This window comes from Hyperoodon ampullatus, assembly GCF_949752795.1.
Source record: "Hyperoodon ampullatus genome assembly, chromosome: 3".
Lineage (NCBI taxonomy): Eukaryota > Metazoa > Chordata > Mammalia > Artiodactyla > Ziphiidae > Hyperoodon > Hyperoodon ampullatus.
Window position 1 is genome coordinate 19226783 of NC_136916.1, and position 21174 is coordinate 19247956.

Here is a 21174-nt window from a genome sequence, read left to right on the forward strand (position 1 = left end):
AAGTACAGGTGATCTCAGCAAAGGGGTCAAGGCTGGAAAGGTAGGTTAGGGAATCTGGTACGATGCCTTGAGATATAAGGAGCCCTGAGAGAATTTAGAAAGAGGATTAGAAAGGGTCAAGGACTGAACATCAAGGGTTACTGTCATTCAGACTGAGGTGGGCTCAGAGGAGCAGAGGCAGAGTGTGGTCATGTTTGCGGTTGCTGCTGAGAAGTGAAGCAGGGTAAGGACTGAAGAAGAAACGGTTCTTGATGACCCTCAAAACTTTTAGTGGAGTTACAAGATTGAAAGTCAATTTAGTGTAAAAGAAGAGAATAAGTGATGAAAGATGAATTATGGATGAGACCGTGCGTTAAAGAATGTAAGAGTCCAGGGCTTCCCTAGTAGCGCAGTGGTTAAGAATCCACCTGCCAATGCAGGGGACACGGGTTCGAGCCTTGGTCCGGGAAGATCCCACATGCCGCAGAGCAACTAAGCCTGTGCGCCACAACTACTGAGCCTGCACTCTAGAGCCCGCAAGCCACAACTACTGAGCCCATGTGCCTAGAGCTCATGCTCTGCAACAAGAGAAGTCACTGCAATGAGGAGCCCACACACCACAACGAAGAGTAGCCCCTGCTCACCACAACTAGAGAAAGCCCGCACACAGCAACAAAGACCCAACACAGCCAAAAATAAATAAATAAAATTAATTAATTAATTTAAAAAAAGAATGTAAGAGTCCAGTAGCGGGGGTGAGGGAGAAAAAGGATGAGAGAAAAAGCTACAAGAGTCAAGAAGAAGTTACATTTTTTTTTTTGCGGTGCGCGGGCCTCTCACTGTTGCGGCCTCTCCCGTTGCGGAGCACAGGTTGCGCAGGCTCAGCGGCCATGGCTCACAGGCCCAGCTGCTCCAAGGCATGTTGGATCTTCCTGTACCAGGGCACGAACCCGTGTCCCTTGCATCAGCAGGCGGACTCTCAACCACTGTGCCACCAGAGAAGCCCGAAGTTACATTTTTATTTAGTGTATAGAAGACTTAAACTTTATTTAAAGAGAAGAATGGTTAATAGAAATGTAGAAATTGAAACCTATGGAAGAATGCTTACAGAGAATGAAAGGCTTTATCTTGTGTGGGAATTTTTCAAAGATTATATTAGTGGGGGCTTCCCTGGTGGCACAGTGGTTGAGAGTCCGCTTGCCGATGCAGGGGACACGGGTTCGTGCCCCGGTCCGGGAAGATCCCACATGCCGCGGAGCGGCTAGGCCCGTGAGCCATGGTCGCTGAGTCTACGTGTCCTGAGCCTGTGCTCCGCAATGGGAGAGGCCACAACAGTGAGAGGCCCGCGTACCACAAAAAAAAAAAAAAGATTATATTAGTAAGATGTGATTTAACAAAACTTGGAATATCTTAAACCATTGATGAAAATGTTTCTAGGGCATCTTTAGAAACTAAAACGTAAATATAACCACTCTTTAAAAAAATTTCATTAACGTGTAAAAACCTCTGGGTTATTTATTTACTTATTTATTTATTATTATTATTATTATTTGGTTGCTCCAAGTCTTGGTTGCAGCATGCGGGCTCCCCAGTTGCAGCAGGTGTGCTCCTTAGTTGTGGCATGCAACCTCTTTGTTGCGGCCTGCATGTGGGATCTAGTTCTCTGACTAAGGATTGAACCCAGGCCCCCTGCATTGGGAGCACGGAGTCTTATCCACCATGCCACCAGGGAAGTCCCAAAACATCTGTTTTTAACAAATAAATTTTGGCAATTTAAATTCTAGAAAAATGATGAAAATGAAAAATCAATATAAGCTGTTTCAAGAAAAGTCATTATTTTTGAAATCTGTCCTTATTGGCATCAGGTTTATAAACTGTGTTTCACTATAAACGTATATTACTCATGAACTCATGAGAAGTAATATTTTTAAGAAAGAAGAGTAAGTCTCTAGGTTTTAAAAAATAATTTAAAAAATTTGTTTTGAGGATGAAAAGGAGCAATTAAAGGAATATATTGAGTTAAAACAGTCTCTGGAATATAGTTTGGATCAAGAAATGAAGAAAAATAGTGAATTAGAAAAAGAGATTACTGGGTAAGATTTTAATATTTCTGATAATTTCAACAATTAATTGATTTAACTATAATTTTGTTTTATTAAAACCTTAGATACAAATTCATTTTAGATGTGTATATTCATACTTAAACAAATCATCCATCCTATTTAAAAGTTTACTTTAGAAACTCACAGCACAATCTGAAACTGTTTTGAGTGCCCCAGTATTACAGTTCCTCTTTAATGATTTCTAAAACAATAACAATAGTGTGCCTTGCATATAGTAATGTCACTCTGCTCTTCATCATCGACCTTGAATTTTTATGTCTGCAAGATATCTTTGCTCTTTTTTGGTAATCCTGCCTCCTTTTAGTTGTGTTCTTCCCCTTCAGCGTTCAAGTATTTTAATATCTAAAAACCTATTTGTGTCACTGTTTAACAACATCAAAAACTATCTTGATTTTGCTTATATTTTCTTTCTGCTCTAAAAGTTTAGTTCTAAAATATACATAGAAAAACATATGTATGACTTAAAGAATAATAAAATTAATGATCATGTTTTGACCACTCAGATTAAAAAAAAAAATAGAGTGTTTCCCAATGTCTGTGATGCCTCCACATGGCTTCCTTTCTGGTTATTTGCTGAGCACAGTTAGCCCTCAGCATCCGCAGATTCAACCAACCTCAGATTGAAGGTATTCAGCGGGAAAAAAATTCCAGAAAGTTCCCCAGAGCAAAACTTGGATTGGCCTCAGGTGGCAACTATTTCCATAGAATTTATTTACATTGTATTTATAACTATTTACATAGCATTTACCTTGTATTAGGTATTATAAGTGATCTAGAGATGATTTAGAGTATACAGGAGTATATGCTTAGGAGGACTTGAGCATCTGTGGATTTTGGTATTGTACTTATGGTTCTTCCCTGATTCTCATTAGTATTTTTCTCTCATTTAATTTTCTCTACATTGCTTGGCATTTTGTTAAAATTGTGCTGGGCAAGATTTCTAGATCTCTTAAAACAGCTTGAAGAGACTGGTACACATTCTCTCTCTGCTGATTTCCTTTTTCATGAAGCTCAGCCTGGTTTTTTTCTCCGTCAACTCAGACTCCACAGATTTTTCTGTCTTGTTTCTTTTTCTATTTTGAGTGAGTGTCGATGTTTTTTGTTTGGTTTTGTTTTTGTTTTTGTTTTTTTTTGCGGTACGCGGGCCTCTCACTGCTGTGGCCTCTCCCATTGCGGAGCACAGGCTCCGGACGCACAGGCTCAGCAGCCATGGCCCACGGGCCCAGCCGCTCCGCGGCATGTGGGATCTTCCCGGACCGGGGCATGAACCCGTGTCCCCTGCATCGGCAGGCGGACTCTCAACCACTGCGCCACCAGGGAAGCCAGTGTCGATGTTTTTTTGCATGTTATTTCTTTGCTTCTTGTAGAGCCTGTGGTCAGTAGGTACCAAAATGTCTTTTTGTGTCTTTTCAAAATATTCATATATGATATGCTCTTCTTCTTCAGCTTGGATACTGATCTCTGGTTTATAACTAGTATTTAATAATAAGTTAATATTTCATATCAACATACTAAAAATGGATACTAAGAACAGCTTACTTATAAGAACCGTATAATATATGTATACACATACTATATTAACTCTTTACTTAGCATGTGTCATAAAATTTTTCTTCATATTATTTACCTAAGATTTAAATTTAGTTATTATGCTTTCAAACAATATTAGATTAGAACAGATGAGAAAGGATTATAATTTATAGAGTTTATTTTATATGATAGAACATATATCTGTTTAAATAGTTATTAATTATCTACTCTTAAAGAACTTGATTTATTCATTCTATGCATTTCTACAGACTTAAGAAACTCTTAAAAATGCCAAGAAGGAAGTTAAATGAATATGAAAATGGAGAGCTTAGTTTCCATGGAGATTTAAAAACCAGTCAAAGTGAAATGGATATTCAGATTAATATGCTAAAACATAAGGTAATTTTTAATCAGTTTTGGGACCCAAAAGTCACTTAATTGGGGGAAATATAAATCACTCCATGCTTTGAGCAGTGAAACATAGATTTGTCTCTTAATTTTTTAGACTTGATACCAGTAAAAAAGACAACTTTTTCCTATATAATTTTTCCATAAAAAGGGCACACTGTTGACTGTTTGTGTCTTGAACCATGGCTAGTGATCTGAAGCTGAGCAGCACACCATTACCCCAAAGCATCCATTATTTTTTGGTGACAGCTTTATTGAAATATAATGAACATACCATGCAGTTCACTCATTTAAACTGTACAATTCAGTGACTTTTAGTATATTCAAAGAGTTATACAGTTATCACCACAATCAATTTTAGACCATTTTCATCACCCTAAAAAGAAACCCTATACTTTTTAGCCATCACCCTGTGCCAGTTTTCCCTTCCTCATATTCCCAGCCCTAGTACCACGACTGTACTCCCTGTTTCTATAGATTTGCCTATTTTGGATATTTCATGTCAGTGGAATCACAGAATATGGGGTCCTTTGTGACTGCCTTCTTTCATTCAGCATAATATTTTTAAGGTACATCTGTTTTGTAGCGTGGATCAATACTTTATTTCTTTTTATTGCTGAATAATATTCATTTGTATGGACATACCACATTTTATTTATCCATTCATCAGTTGATGGACCTTTGGGTTGTTTCCACTTTTTTGGCTATTGTTAATAATGCTGCTATGAACATTCATGTCCAAGTTTCGGTGTGAACATATTTTTTTCATTTCTTTTTGGAATATACTTATCAATGGAATTGCTGTATCATATGGTAACTCTGTTTAAACTTTTGAGGAACTGCCGTACTGTTTTCCAGAGTGGCTGCACCATTTTACATTTTTATCCAAAGTGTGTAAGCATTCCAGTTTCTCTGCGTGCCCACCAACACTTGTCATTACCTGTCTTTCTGATTATAGCCATCCTAGTAGGTGTGAAGTGGCATCTCATTGTGGTTTTGATTTGCGTTTTGCTGTTGACTAATAACATTGAGGCACTTTTCATGTGCTTATTGTCTATCTGTGTATCTTCTTTGAAGAACTGTCTATTCAACTTTTTGCCCATTTTTAAGTTGGATTGTCTTTTTATTATTGAATTGTAAGAGTTCTTTTTGTATCCTAGATACAAACCTTCGATCGGATATAGGATTTTCAAGTATTTTCTCTCATTCAGGAGCTTGCCCTTTCCCCTTCTTGATGGTGTCCTTCAAAACACGGAAGTCTTTAATATTGATGAAGTTCAGTTAGTCGATTTTTGTCTTTTGGTGTCATATCTAAGAATTGCCAAATCCAGTCATGAAGATAAACACCTGTGTTTTCTTGTAAGAATTTTGTAGTTTTAGCTCTTGCATATTGACTTAATTTCTACATATGGTATGAGGTAGAGGTCTAATTTTATTCTTTTGTATGTGGATATTCTGTTGTCCCAGTACCATTTGTTAAAAAGACTATTCTTGTCTCATTCAATTATTTGGCACTCTTACAATCAGTTGGCCGTAAATGTGGGGCTTTCCTTTTAGATCCTCAATGGTAACGCATTGATCTATATGTCTGTCCTATGCCAGTACCAAGTCAGATTTTATGAGAATTCTTTCTTAGTCATCTTGCATCTTACCAGTTGTTTTATATAATAGTAAAAAGTCAGTGTAGTGGAATGTCTTTAACTCTACTTCCGTGGAGGTTTTTTGCCTCTTGAAGGAGCCTGTGGCCAGCTTATGCCTCACTGACCCCATGACACAATGGGAAGTAGGTTTACAAAGGTAAAGTCCATTCCTTTTTTTCTCCCTCCATTCAGACCTTTAGTCTCTCACCCAGTGCCTCCCACTTCACTCCAGTTTCCATCAAATCTTGGTCACGAGATCTGCTGACTTAGTCTGCTATCTGCTTCATTATGTTTAGCTCATTATAATTCATAGACTCATCCATAGGTTTCACCATCTAGGAGAAGATTAAGTCTGGGCTGTCAGCTTTCCTCATTGGAAGTCTCTCTAAGCCATCATGTTGCAATTCACAATTAAATCATCTTTTAATGTGGTTCTTGTGTGTAACACTCATGCTGATCTTGTTCTTGATATAGATCCTGCATTCTCAGAAACCACAGTTCCCTGTATCTACCTTCTTTTATTTAAAAAGAAAGAGATGCATAGCTGTACTTTATAGCTTAACACATAATGAATAGAATAACTATTTCATCCCATCCAAAGAAAAATTTTTAAGAGTATAGCTGTTAAAAAACCGGGTAGGGCTTCCCTGGTGGTGCAGTGGTTAAGAATCTGCCTGCCAATGCAGGGGACAATGGTTCGAGCCCAGGTCCGGGAAGATCCCACATGCCATGGAGCAACTAAGCCCATGCGCCACAACTACTGAGCCTGCACTCTAGAGCCCGCAAGCCACAGCTGTGGAACCTGTGTGCCACAACTACTGAAGCCCATGCGCCTAGAGCCCGTGTTCCACAACAAGAGAAGCCACTGTAATGAGAAGCCTGTGCACCTCAACAAAGAGTAGCCCCTGCTCGCTGCAACTAGAGAAAGCCTGTGCACAGCAACGAAGACCCAACACAGCCAAAAATAAATAAAATAAAAATTTTTTAAAGGTAATAATTTATCTGGGACAAATAATAGATTAGTAATTTGAATTTCAAAATTTCAAAGCCAGTTTGTATGATATAGAGAAGCACTGTGGTACAATGTAAAAATGAGATATCCTACCTTCCCTTACAAACAAGCTTTAAGTAAGGTAAAGGAAAAATTGTATTTAATTATATACTGCCAAAGGACATTCCATTTGTTTTACTACTGAGAAGATTAAAAATGCTTCCATGATGTTTTATTTCCTCTCTGAGGAAAGGACAATGAAGATTGAGTCCTAGATTAATAAATATTCAAAGTTGCCTATCCCTTAGAATTTCAGTTAATTGAGATGAGGTAAAAAAGTCTGATTTTGGTAATTAAACTGATGATTTCTAGTTGTTTTTCAACTCTTACACTTCATATGTCTCCTTGCCTACCAATCTTCCTTATCTTCAAACTTGAGGGGAAATTCTGAAGAGGCATACCTGCCTATTTGTAAGAAATTGTAAGTGAAGGGAACCTGCCAGAAACTTCCTCCTGAATAGTTCTTAGGTCTTTCTTCTAGTTATCTCCTTCTCATCAGCATTGTTTGTCATTTTAAATTAATCTCAACATTTATTAGATTCCAGTTTATAGGAAACCAATTTCTACTGTGTCTAAGTTATGTTTCTTATTATCTCTTTTTTTTATCCACTTTTCTATCTGTTTTTTCCTAAAAATCTCCTCAAAGTTTAGTAGCTGAAATAAGCAACGTTTATTTTGTTCACAATCTATACTTAGGAAAAGCATAGCCAGGACAGCTGGCCTCTCTTCCCCTCAGTTGGAACACCTACCCTGAACACCTAGGCTCTCTTTGTGGCCTGAGCTTCCTCACAACATGGGGCTGGGTTCCAAGGTTAAGAGCCAGGCAGAAGCTGTGTTGCCTTGTCTAACCTCGCCTTGCAATTCACACAGCATCTCTTTCACCATATTCTGTTCATTAGGAATAAGTCACTTATGCTTGGCCCATAGTCTACCTTTTTTTATGGGATAATTTTTTTTAAAAACTTATGGATACATTTAAAAACCAGCATAATCTACCCACTGGCCACAATTTTTATATTCCTTCCACATGAAGAATACACTTATCCCTACTCAGTTCCCCCACAAGTCTCAATTGTTACGGTGTCAGGCTCGGGCTTGAGTCCAGGATCTTACCATCTTTCACCAGGTACGGATGGGGATGAGGCTCCTGGGTGTGGTTTCTAGAGTATAGCCCCTTGAGTACCAATCCTCTCAGTATAAGACTTGAGAACTAAAGGGACAAATTTTCTGCCACCCACATACCCAACATTCTGTTAAACTGCTAAAGACTCTCCCCTTCAGAAATGGAAAATGGAAGACATGCTGGTCCATAGCAGTTCTGAAATACAGCCTGATACCTGCTGCCAGCTCTGTGATTAGGACTTAGTCCCAACCATGGAAGTGATTCTCCTTTGCTGTACCCTCTGAGCTCTTTGTTCTGTCCTTTTCATCAGAAATGACCTGTGTTTGCAGCTGAGTAGTGTTTCTCAAGCCAGCAAAGGAAGAAAATGACACTGAAACCTGGAGGAAGGGGGACTTACAGAACTTCTAAGAAAACCCCAGAGGCCTCTTCTCATTTTGCACTGTCTTGGTCTCTGTTAATCCAAGCTAGCAAGCAGTGTTTTTGCTACCACAGTTCTCTTTAAAGCTTTGAATGTCCTGTGAATTTTATTGGGGTTCATGACATTGGAAAAGCTACCCTCCCAAATCTTTTTGAGATAAGCTCTTCCCCTTGGGCTTCTTGTGAAGCTGTTGTAGGACGGTAGGACAGGAAACTTTGTAGGATGATGCCTTTAAAATTCTTGTGCTTTTTTAAGATCCTTAAAGGAATTTGAGGCACCAACTTAAGTCTTTCCAGGGTGTTAATAAAGGGTTCTACAGTCTTGGCTTCATCTTTAGACCATGTTTTCCTGGCAGCACCCTAAATCTGATCTTAGCCCAGAAGCTATTTCTCTGTTTTAGCATTATTTGGGCATGTGGAGATGCTGTAAATGGGATACAGATATTTGAACCCAATGACTCCTGGATCCTTTATATTTAATAGTCTTTTATTTTAGCTTATCCCTCTCATCAATTTTACTTTCAGCTGCTTTGTCGCTAGAGTCCCCCTTCCTCCAGGTTGCAGTGTCATTTTCTTCCCTTGCCTAGAAGCTGTCACCTTCAGCCTCTTCAAGGGCCGTCAGACTTCCATTAACAGTCTTGCGAAGCCCTGAGAATTTCGTGAGATAAGTGTCAAAGAATTTGTAGACATGTTTTTTTTTTCTTTTTTTTGCGGTACGCGGGCCTCTCACTGTTGTGGCCTCTCCCGTTGCGGAGCACAGGCTCTGGACGCGCAGGCTCAGTGGCCATGGCTCACGGGCCCAGCCGCTCCGTGGCGGCATGTGGGATCTTCCCGGACTGGGGCACGAGCCCGTGTCCCCTGCATCGGCAGGCGGACTCTCAACCACTGCGCCACCAGTTTAAAAACATGTAGACATGTTTTTAAACTACCACATCCACTTGCCTTGTCTTACCAAACAATCATTCTGTCTAAAGGGAAGTAGTTCTTCCCAACTCAGTGTCATTGAAATTCCAGCAAGTTTTTTTGTTTGTTTTGTTTAGTATGTTCTCTTATTCTGTGGAAAGTAACAAAGCATTACAAGAATTAATGGCATTTTTTTGTTCAGAAAAATGTATGGATCATCTCACTAAACTATTACACTGGGAGATGTGATTTCTCCTTAACCCTGTGAAGCATTTCTCCTTGGAATGCAATTCAAATTAGCATAAAATATTTGTAGTTCAGAAAAAAGGCTTATGGCATTAGAAGCCATATTTACAAGACTCATTAGAGTCTGATTTTCAGAGTCTTATTTTGGGAGGCATTTATTAATCAGCCCTAAATAACTCAATATGATATCCCTAAAAGTTTAAAAATCATGGAGGGTTAAGATGGGGGTGGGGAAGGAGTAAGAGGCTTTCTACTAAGAGGTGACTTATAGTCATTTTATGGAGGAAAGACATGAAACAATAGAAGAATAAAAGTATAAAATCAAATGCAAATTTTGTGTAACAATGATGACAGTGAAGGATATATATTTGTGGCTCTTGGTGGTTTGAACTTTTTTCTTCATTTTCTTAGTAATTCAAGGTCCTACACGCTACAATATAGACACCATTTTATTGTAACTGAATTTATTTTAAAAGTTGATACTGGTTTTGAGTTAGGCTATTCTCAGTCTACGTCCCTAATTACCAAGCGATTTTATTTTATTCATGCAGATTGATGACCTTACAGCAGAACTGGAAACTGCATCTTCAAAATGTCTACATCTGGGTACAAAAAATCAAGTTCTTCAACAGGAGTTATTATCTATAAAAGTAATGCAAAAGAAATGTGAAAAACTAGAGAAGAATAAAAAGAAGTTGGAACAAGAAGTAGTGAACCTCAGAAGTCATATAGAAATGAATATGATAGAACACAGTCAAGTAGAGCAGTATAAACGGGAGGTTGAAGAAAGAGCAAGACAGGATATAATAGAAAAATTAAAAGAAGTCAACCTATTTTTACAGGTTAATTTTTTGATCTGTAATGTGCTTTAATTCACTTCACTATAAATTACATTTCGGATGTATACATTTTATGTGTTTCTTCTACTTCCCTTATAGCAGTTTGTTTTGTAAATTTCTGGAAGGAAGGTGGCATTTGTTTCTCCCTTTAAATATTTCAGTTTCCATCATTATTCTCACTAAATTGATCTTTCAGAACATTTCTCACTAGAGAATCATTTTATTTTTAAGACCAACTGGTATAAAACAAAACTATTAGGATGAAAAGAAAATATTATGATTTACAAATTGTACTATACTCTTGGATTATTCTTAGCTGTATTGTTCAATTTAAAAATTTTTAAATTGATCCTATTATTCTTTGAATTATCAGATTACATGAGTATGAATATAAGAATGATCCAGGGCCTCCCTGGTGGCGCAGTGGTTGAGAGTCCGCCTGCCGATGCAGGGGATACGGGTTCGTGCCCCGGTCTGGGAGGATCCCATATGCCGCGGAGCGGCTGGGCCCGTGAGCCATGGCTGCTGAGCCAGTGCATCCGGAGCCTGTGCTCCGCAACGGGAGAGGCCACAGCAGTGAGAGGCCCGCGTACCACAAAAAAAAAAAAAAAAAAAAAAAAAAAAGAATGATCCAACTTTAATTTTATAATTAAGATTTAACTCAGTTTACATTGATGATAAATATTTTTAAAGTTCAGCTTTTTTTTCACATTTAAAATTGCTCTCTGAATCATTGACACAAAACTAAAGGGAACAAATATACTATAATTATTCAGGTTATAATTATTTTAAACATGTATGTTTTTATTTTACTTTAGACACAAGCAGCATCTCAAGAAAACTTAGAGCAGTTAAGAGAGAATAATTATGCTTCAATAAGAAGTCAAATGGAACTCAGAATTAAAGATCTGGAATCTGAACTCTCCAAAATGAAAACTTTTCAAGAAGATTCTACTAAAGCAGAGTTGGAAAAATATAAGCAACTCTACCTCGAAGAACTAAAAGTTAGAAAGTCATTGGCAAATAAACTAAACAAGTAAGTCAAAACATAGAATCATAGAAAATAAATTTAAATTTAGCTCATTAATTTGCCTCTAAAGCATAATTTTTATTGAGCCAGGTTCATGAGATTAGTAGGAAGTGAAAGCTAACTAGATAGTATAACTTTGGAAAATGATGTTAGTAAGTGAAGTCACCTTTAAAATGTTAGTCCAGTTTGCATCTCCCCACCTTTTTGTTGGTTTTACATAACTTTATTTTTTATATTTTCATATATTGGGTTGGCCAAAAAGTTCATTTGTGTCTTCCCGTAAGATGTTACTGGAAAAACCCAAACGAGCTTTTTGGCCAACCCAATAGTTAACCTGATTTAGTCTTTAAGCTAAGTGTTTTTGAAACTTTGTAATTTAGATAAAATTTCTTGTTGGAATTCCGGTAAATAGAAACATTAACGAGTTTAATTATTTTTTGGAAGATTACAGCTTAAACGCAAAGCGTCACATTTTAGCATTTGGTAAATTTACTTTCTTGATTATGATCTTTGGTATCATCGCTAGAGGGCGCCCTGAGACAAACTACTGTATTTGAAGTTTTTCTACTCTACATAAAGGCATGCTTGTGAAATAAGGGGAAAGTAACAGAGGGGCGAAGGGCCGTATAATTCACAAAGTGTCTAAAAATAACACGGTGGCCTGCGTGAGGGTGTGCGTGGAAGACCGCAAGGGCAGATCCCACCCCCAGTGCCTCAGTAACAGTGTTACCGGTACCTGTCCGCAGCCTGTTAGGAACCGGGCCGCACAGAAGGAGGTGAGCGGCGGACGAGCCAGCAAAGCTTCACCTGCCGCCCCCCCATCGGCCCCCGTCGCTCGCGTTACCGCCTGAACCATCCTGACAAGCCCCATACACCCCCATCCATGGAAAAGTTGTCTTCCACGAAACTGGCCCCCGGTGCCAGAAAGGTTGGGGACCGCTGCTCTAGATTATTCCTCAGTGCCGAATGCTTAATTCCTCTGAGGTAATGAGTGAAATGTGTATACAGGGGTGGTGAAAGCAAATGCTTGAAAATGTCTTTGAGGGATGGTTTGGTTTTTCATCCCTGAACTGGTTTACTAAAGGTGGGTGTCTAAGTGCAGCCATCGCAGAAGGCAGCAAGCGTCACCTGTTAAGCCGTCTCCATCGCTGACGCCATTTCTCTCCTCTCCCGACTTTGACTTACTTGTTAGTTAAGGATCCCCCAGACACATATATACTTCTTTAGAACAATTTTCCACCTAGAATTGTTTATAATAGGTCTGCTCTGACCCATTTTCAGTGTTAAAACGTGGTTTAATGGGACATTCCATTTACTATTATGGCAATTTAAAAAATGCAAATCATTTACGAATCATTTAGGGAAAATGCAATGAATGAAATTGGTGTTTTGCCGTCTTCCCAGGACTAATGAGAGGCTGGCAGAGATCAGTACCAAACTACTGGTGGAGAAACAGCAGAACAGACCTTTACTCAGCACTCTTACTACGAGGCCAGTCCTGAAGCCACCTTGTGTAGGAAATATTAATAATAGTTTAGTGCTCAATAGATATCTTACTCCAGGAGAAAACTTAGAGATTTCTACCTCAAGTTCACGCCCTTCACGTGAGAGCATGGAGATGTACTTGACCAAGGTTAGTTATATTATCCTTTTTTCCTTGGGTTTCAGATTTCTGATAATAATTCTTGTTTTTAATTTGGTGAAATTCTGAATTGTTTATTTGACTTACACACACGAAGTAAAAGCCATAATTAATTGTGCTAATAAAGAGACAGAAATTTTATGATTTTTTAAAGTCCCTGGATTTCTCATTTTCAAGAGAGATTTATCATTAACTTTATTCAGTAAATGTAATTAAACTGACATTTCTTGAAAAACTGCAGTTAAATCCTATTTTAGAAATTAAATATTATTGCCTAATAACCAAAGATATACTTTCTAATTGATTTCAGTTTGGCAATGGTTCATAATCATTTTCAAGTTTTGCTGCACCCTAGTTTTTCTACCCCTAAGCATAAGTGAATGATTGGCATCCAAACACTTAACCATATATGGATTTCTTTTGTTTAAAGGAATCCTAGATAAATCCTTTGTGTAAATTAAATAGACTTGTAGCACTAAATAGGTTAATTTCTGTTTTTAAGTTAAAATTTTTTGTTGTTTTCGTACATGAGAGTGCATCCTTAATTGCTATTTTACTTAGAGCATTTTTATTGAATTTTTATAAAATGTCTCACTGAGCAATTGTAGAACATTTCTAAATACGTAAATAAAGCAAATATTTAAATTTTTAAAATGAAGTCCACTTATGTCTCTATCTTGCCATCACCTGGATGAATGATGACTATGATGGGGAGTCTTTAAATTGCAACTGGTTTTCATTGTGTATCATTGTTATTAAAATATGCATCTCACTCAGTGCACACGGGGTTATGGTTTTGATGGTGTTTTCATGATGTTCCTGATGCAGAGAAAAGTAGCCCTTGTTAAATGAAGTCTCAATCTGTTTTCCCATTTGGCTTCACGTCGTAAGAAATCATAGAAGAGCAAAGCTAAGGTTTCTTAGACAGTGCTGTGGCTAAATTGGGTCTAAGTGCTTCATGAAACTGGACTCCAGGGTCAAAAAGAAAATGCATGTCAAGCCCTCTGTCAGTTGCTAAGCATGATGTAAACTTACAATGTTCTCATGAGTTGTCACCCAAAAAATCAAACAATGTATCATTTTACAAGATGAAGATGAAAGAGTGTGTGAATGCAAAAACAATGTGAGAGAAAATTTCTGCGGGAATTTTTTCCTTTAATTTTTTTGGAGGAAAGAGGCGTTTATTTTTTTAGTAATTCTAGATAAATCGAAAAATAGTTTATTTTAAACTCAATGTTGTAGTTACTAGGTATACATAGTTCCCTTGTGGGGTCTTTGCCAAATCGTGCTGGTTTTAATAAGAGAGATTGAAGAGCACTACTTAACTCTATCAAGATGCAAAGACATGTCTCCATAATCACTACAGAATGCCGCGGAAGAGTTATTATACAGTTGTTGTTCACATAATTCTTAGTAAGACTTACAGAAAGAAGGTGCCTTCTAGAATTGCTAGGAATATAATTATTTCTACTAGGAAAACATAAAATAATACTATGAGAGGTGTTAACGTACTATCTAAAATGATAGAAAGAGGTGGGTTTTTGGATGGGACATGATAAAACAATAGCCTTCTAAAGGTTTTAGCTATGACTCTACAAAGTAAAATGTTAAAAATGGCATTAAGATTGCATTTGTTTATCATTCTCCTTTATTTGCAATGTTTTAACATTTTGGACTATTCCTACTGTGAAGTTTTATCTTACTCAGCATTTTCCCCTAACTTTAAGGAAAATAATTATAGCAAAGTACTGCTCTAGGTGTGTGGTTTCAGTTGCACTGGTTGTAGCAGCAAGCTTTCTCCATGTACCTAACACTTAGATTTATTACCTCCCTCACCAGTACATGAAGTTCAGTCTTAGCAGTTGATACCATTGTGGGGGTAGGAGATTACTACGTATCTGTCTTGCTAATTTTACCCTCAGTTTTCACATTGTAGTTAATTCTGGGATGTTTTGTCCTATATATCAGAAGTAATTTTACAGTTTTTTTCAATTGTGTTATTTAATTATATTATTATAAAATACAAAAAGTTAACATTAGCCAAAATAGCTACATCACTGTTAGATTTTCTTGCACATAGAATTTTTTCAAGAACTGAAAACTTAAAAATCTATTCCAGACAATTTTATAACAGACACAATCTCACTGGTTTAAAGATTTTTTTATGTTCAAGAGTTTTTAGGTATTTGTGTGCCGAACACGATGCATGGCCACAGTAGTTAATAAATGCCCTTTAAATCTGTCTTAAGTAGGAGGATTACATTTTACATTGACTGATTTTGGACTTTTGGTGCATTACTGACACTTTGAAAATTTTTCTAATGATTTATTTAAGTAATTTTAAAAATTGCTCAAATGTCCATTCAGTTTAGCAACTCCCTTTCTAAATGTGGTCATACAAATGCACTGAAGCTAAAACAATTAATATTCCTAAGACTTTGACTTTTTATATGACACAACATTTTGTGTCTCACCAGAATATTGAGTCACATTTCTTTTAAAAAAAATAGGCCTCGTCTTTACATCACCAAGGCAGTGCCTGTCCACTCTTGAGTTTTAACTCTAATCAAATTACTACAGTAGTTAAGCTAGTTTCTCATAAGGCAGAGGCAGAGTTCAATAAACTTGTTTATTGTCTCAGTTTATTATATCAGTATAATCCTTCTTGTTCCCACTTCATTTTGTCCACATGGACAAATGAGTAGGCATTTTATCTTTTGAAAGATAGAGGTAATAGTTCAACTTCTTAACAGTTCTTTTTCTTTCATTCATTTTTTTTCCTGTACTTAGTTTTTCAGCTCTTTGATCTACAAATTCTTCCTCAGTTCTTCTCTCTGCAGCAAAATATATGTACTTAATATCTACAGACTGCCAAGTGTAATTTCCTTCATACCTTAGCCTGTTTACAATTGGATAATGAATTGAAGTGATTTAAATGACTTGATTTTATTACATTTTCATGACATTTAAAATGAGTGATATCAAATTTTAAAAGTATCAATAATTACTGAAAATAAATTAACTTTGGAAATGAGTGTGCATGTGTATGTGTGTGGTGTGTATATATTTATCAGATTGGTCTTAAAAAGAGAGTGCAACATTATTTTCCAGCCTGCAGTCTCAGGTATAATTTAACAGTAATACATTATGGTTGGGTGAACGAACACATGCTTGTTGCGCTTCATATTGTTACTGGCTTCACTACGTTTCTTTCTAAAATGTTCCTTTCACCTTTCCCCTACTTTATAGTGGGGGTTGTTTTGAACAATGTACATTAATTATAAAGTCAGGGAAGAAGAAGAAAACGTTCCCTCAGTGTCGTGTGGTCCTCTGCCTTGTTGGAGCTGTGGTGGGTAGGTGGCAGATGACACTTCTCTTCCCCTTGTGAGTTCAGCACGTGGGAGTCAGCAGCTGGAGATCAACTAAGGAGCTTTGTTACTGACACATTAACTAACGAATTGGAGGACGTGCTTTAGGTGTGCAGTCACTGTGGGCCTCAGAATACTTCATCCCAAATTAGGCCTAAGGGGAGGAAGCAAATGCCCGACCCCCACCCCAGGGCAGGCTGCTTACTGTGGGCATGAGAGCAGACCCCAGTTTCCGGTGCTGAGGGCACACACACCTTCTCAAAGAAGAGATTCAGAAGCAAGCAAGCACTTCTTAGTTCCTTCTCCGAAATTCACGCATTGGGTAAATCTCCCCTCCTCTCATGAGGAGGGTAGGAGTATAAGTCCTCACGTTGAAACATTAGGCCAAGGAATTAGCCTATAATTTCTGACTGGATTTAAATTCTAATTGAGATTACACTCATGTTTTTTGTACATACAAACTAATGATGAGAGATTGAAGTATGCTAGATGGTAAAGAGAAATCTGTTTTGTGTTTTAAATTTTGCCATAAATAACCCACAACGTGGATAATTCATTTGTTGACTCATTTCGGTAAACCAAGTTTTATTTGGAGGAACCGAATATCCTTTTAAAGAAGAATCTCCTCAGGCTTCCCTGGTGGCGCAGTGGTTGAGAGTCTGCCTGCCGATCCAGGGGACACGGGTTCGTGCCCTGGTCTGGGAAGATCCCACATTCCGCGGAGCAGCTGGGCCCATGAGCCATGGCCGCTGAGCCTGCGTGTGCGGAGCCTGTGCTCCGCAACGAGAGAGGCCACAACAGTGAGAAGCCCGCGTACCGCAAAAATAAATAAGTAAATAATAATAAAAAAAGAAGAAGAATCTCCTCAATTTTGGCCTGTGTGATTCAACTAAAGATTTTCTCCTTCAAGTTCCCTGTCCTGTGGTTAAAAAAAAAAACCTGTGCTTTATAAATTAAATATATTGACTGCTACTAATAGGAGTTATGATAATTTATTCTTGTTCATGCCTTTAAAACATATAATTTAGTTAGAAAGCTACTATTTCATGTCTCATGCATCAAACGTTATTGAGCTACATGACAAAGTTTTACATATTCATTTTCTCTGAGTTATAGTTAAAAATCTATGTGTTTTTTTTTCTTTATCTGAGGAAGTAGCTGGCGTAGAACTCTCTCTAGACTCAGTGAGAAGGCCGTTGGCTTTGTGACACGTTGGCTTTGTGACAAAGCCTCTCTGAGCCTTTGTTACCTCTTTTGTAAAATTAGGGACTTTGACTAAATCAATGACTCTCATACCTTAAAAAATTTTCTTTCAAGGAAAAGAACCTTTCTTTTTTTTAAAAAAAATTTTGCATGAAACTGTATTATATAAAACAGAGACAAATATAGAGCTGTTTAGCTAAAGGAGTGGCGGAGACCCTGAAGCTGTGACTTCTTTTTCCTTCAATCCTGCAGTGTCCTCAGTGGGGGACCTTCCATTTCTATGGGACATAGTTTGGAAACTACCAGTTGTGAGAGAATCCTTCTAACTAAAAATCTTTAAAATTAAAACTTGCTGATATATTGTTTTCCTGTGTATAATTTTCTCACCTTTCTGTGTTTTTGTTAAATGGAAAAGTTTAAAGAAAAATGCAGGTGTGTTCTCCTTATTATTTATTTTATTTTTTTTGCGGTACGCGGGCCTCTCACTGTTGTGGCCTCTCCCGTTGTGGAGCACAGGCTCCGGATGCACAGGCTCAGCGTCCATGGCTCATGGGCCCAGCCGCTCCGCGGCATGTGGGATCTTCCCGGACCGGGGCGTGAACCCGTGTCCCCTGCATCGGCAGGCGGACTCTCAACCACTGCGCCACCAGGGAAGCCCTGTCCTCCTTATTAATGTTTGACTACCAACTACTTCCTCCATGATCTTCACCTAGAAATCAACATAAGGGTCTCGGAAGTACATGTTGAGGAAAAGAGCTTTTGGGGGAAAAGAGAGTAATCTTACACAGGTCATTCCCTAATTCAACGCATGTAAAAACGTGACCTACATTTTGCAGTGTTTATTAATGGTAATAAAAAATTATTTCAGTAAAGGCTTCTTCCTTCATCTGTTATGAGTTATTAATTTCACAAAACCTGTCTAGTAATGTTGTCACATTATTCATTTCATAGGGCCTCTCTACAGTGCTGTTGTCAGAAAAGTGTTATGGAAAACAGTCTCTGAAAATATTGGGAAACCTGCTAGCCAAAAAATTTGTCTTCGCACCTAAAATTTACAAAGGCGTTGGCTATCATGATATCATTATCATCACAGTGTTTGTTATGTTCAGTATACTATTTTAGACCCTGTTTAGTGAGAGGGTGCCTTTTATAAGAAAGATTTTTAAAAGAACACTCTAGGTGGAGACACTTGTAAGACAGTTTGAAATGTTCCCACACATTTCATAATTAAGTAGATAACTATAATTAGTCAAATGTTTCAAAAAGTTGGCCCTAATTTCTAGAATGGAAACAAAGTTACAGTTAAAGAATTATGTATTGTTTTCCTTGTTTCTAATTCTAGAAAGTCATGAATCAGAAACTGAGTTTGAAAACTGGCTCTAGCCTCTACTTTTCCTTTCTTCAAGCAGATTTTCTGAAATAAATGTTTTAGTCCTAATATAGACAGCAAAATACCTTTACTTAATTTTTTGCCAGTAGAATTTTGACATGACATTACAACAGAACCATTTTCTCCATTTTATGTATTTAAGATTCTATGTTGAAAAATTATTACCATAGAACATACCTTAAATTTTTAGTTATATAGAAGTGTAAGAAAGGAAAACTCATTTTAAAGAAAGATCCATTAGAGTAAAAAACTGATTAAACTTTTATAAAGAGCAATTTTTCTAAGAATTGCAAAGTAATGCATTCATTGTAATATATAACTTTAATCGTTTAAACTTGTTTGTACCAATAAGATCAAATATCACCCTCTGAAATTATGTATATTCAATAGACTGATATTTATTGTACTTTTTATCAGATTAATCTAAATAACATTACATATATATGTTCTTTATTATCTAAAATCAAAATAAATAGGAATTTATTTTATTTTATTTATGTGATTATTTTTCTATTTAAGCAATCCTCAAATTAGGTCTAGTCTCTAGAAGTATTATTTAAAGGCCACATTTCATAAGCTATACATCATTCCTACAAAAGTCTCTTGTCTAACTTAAACATAATAATATTTGACTTATTTCAGATGCGGCAGGAGTTGCAAAATGCTATAACTAGAGAACTAGAAAAAGGTATGTTGCTGAAATTTATGAATTAAATTTAGAATTAAATTTCTGAAATAAACTGTAAATATTCAGTAGTAAATGGCATCTCTTTCCATTGTTTGGATGAGAGATACTATTGATAGGTTAAATATCTTTTCTTATACATATCTAATGAAAAAATGTGAAAGAATGAACATTCATAATGAAAAATATCCTGATTCCTCATTTATTCATCATGTTCCATAGCTTTAAAAAGAAAATCTCAAAAAGTCTATGTATTTCTTTTTATTTCTGGCTATATCCTTCCTCTCTACTTCTGCCATCCCTGTGGAACTGTCAACCTGCACGCTGACACTATTAGAAAACATGGGGTTTATCAACTTCTCAAGTTTCTGGCAGTGATTAAGGCCAAAATACCCAGACTCAAGCAGTCACGTTCGTGTAGCTGTCACTTGGTGGTTGACATTAAAATTTCCTGTCATTGACTTTGTCATTGGTTTATCTTTCGCTCTCAGGAAAAATTCCAAATTCCTTATCATGGAATAAAAACACCCAAATCAGTTTGGGTCCTGCCATAGTATTCAGCCTTATCTCTTTACTACCTTCCTCTGCCCCTTTGCTCTACATCTAGTCAAATAGACTACTTACAATCCCACAGGTGCTCTTCCTCACCTTTAGTCTTTGTATTTGCTTCTTCCCTCCATCTCCCGTACTTTTTCCTTGTCCTTCAGGTATCCATTTACATACCACCTCCACCAAAAAGCTGACAGTATTGACACAAAGCTGGGTGTCACTTCTGAGTATTCCTTGTACCCTCTTTTATACCTGTCATAGTATTTATGACTCTGTATGGAAATTGCCTGTTTGTCTGTTTTTCCAGTTTATAGTATGATTTTTCAGGGTGGACTGTGTCACCTTCATCTTGTAATTTCAGTGCTTGTCACAGCACCTTAGCAGATGGTTGTTGAGTAAATGAATGACGAACGAGAAAGCCAGAAGCTCTGATACTCAGCCACAAGAGCAATTAATTCATTGTGCAACCCCAGGCAAATTATATAATAGTAATCTTGTATTTTGTGTTATGTCATGTATAGATACTTTTCATTCTTCTGAACGCTTAGAAAGGTCTCAGGGTTTTTTTTTACTAACTTATATTTAGTTAACTCAAGTATTTTAGGTAAAGAATATAATCCTTTCTTTTTCTTTTCAGATGCTGCTGAATGTGAATCTGGATCCTATAGCGCTTCTCCTCTAGGAGCTACTGATGAGTCAAATCTAAATCAAGATCTAGTTTGGAAAGCATCACGAGAATATGTACAGATTTTGAAGAAAAATTATATGATCTAAAGGATAAATAGTAAAAATTTCCCTACTGGGTTGTTTGCATAACATTTTAGTTGTTTCCCATTAAACATGACGTGAAAATCTTGATTAAAGGAAAATATTTTTGTATTATATGTGTATGATGAAAATTTATATAGTATTTTAAACCATGTTTCTCTGCATCTAACTTCCTTTTAAGCAGATTTTGTGAATCAAAACACTGTTGAGTTTTACACACTCAAACTGAGCCCTGATACCAGCACCCAGACAACCAAACTTGTCATTAATATATAGTGGT

The 21174-nt window shown here is 37.1% G+C and overlaps 1 protein-coding gene across 1 annotated transcript in view; it reads left to right on the forward strand.

Annotated features, from left to right (window-relative positions):
• Window positions 1–20968, forward strand: part of ANKRD26 (ankyrin repeat domain containing 26) — a gene marked incomplete at its 5' end in the record, with an annotated part of 63700 nt that extends 42732 nt beyond the window's left edge. Inside the window, 7 exons of the mRNA XM_079699053.1 lie at window positions 1966–2072; window positions 3902–4031; window positions 9972–10262; window positions 11078–11295; window positions 12694–12922; window positions 19535–19580; window positions 20764–20968. Coding sequence (XP_079555179.1) covers window positions 1966–2072; window positions 3902–4031; window positions 9972–10262; window positions 11078–11295; window positions 12694–12922; window positions 19535–19580; window positions 20764–20900 — 1158 coding nt within the window. The 3' untranslated portion in view covers window positions 20901–20968. The remainder of the gene's footprint in view (window positions 1–1965; window positions 2073–3901; window positions 4032–9971; window positions 10263–11077; window positions 11296–12693; window positions 12923–19534; window positions 19581–20763) is intronic.
• Window positions 20969–21174: the final 206 nt, after the last annotated feature.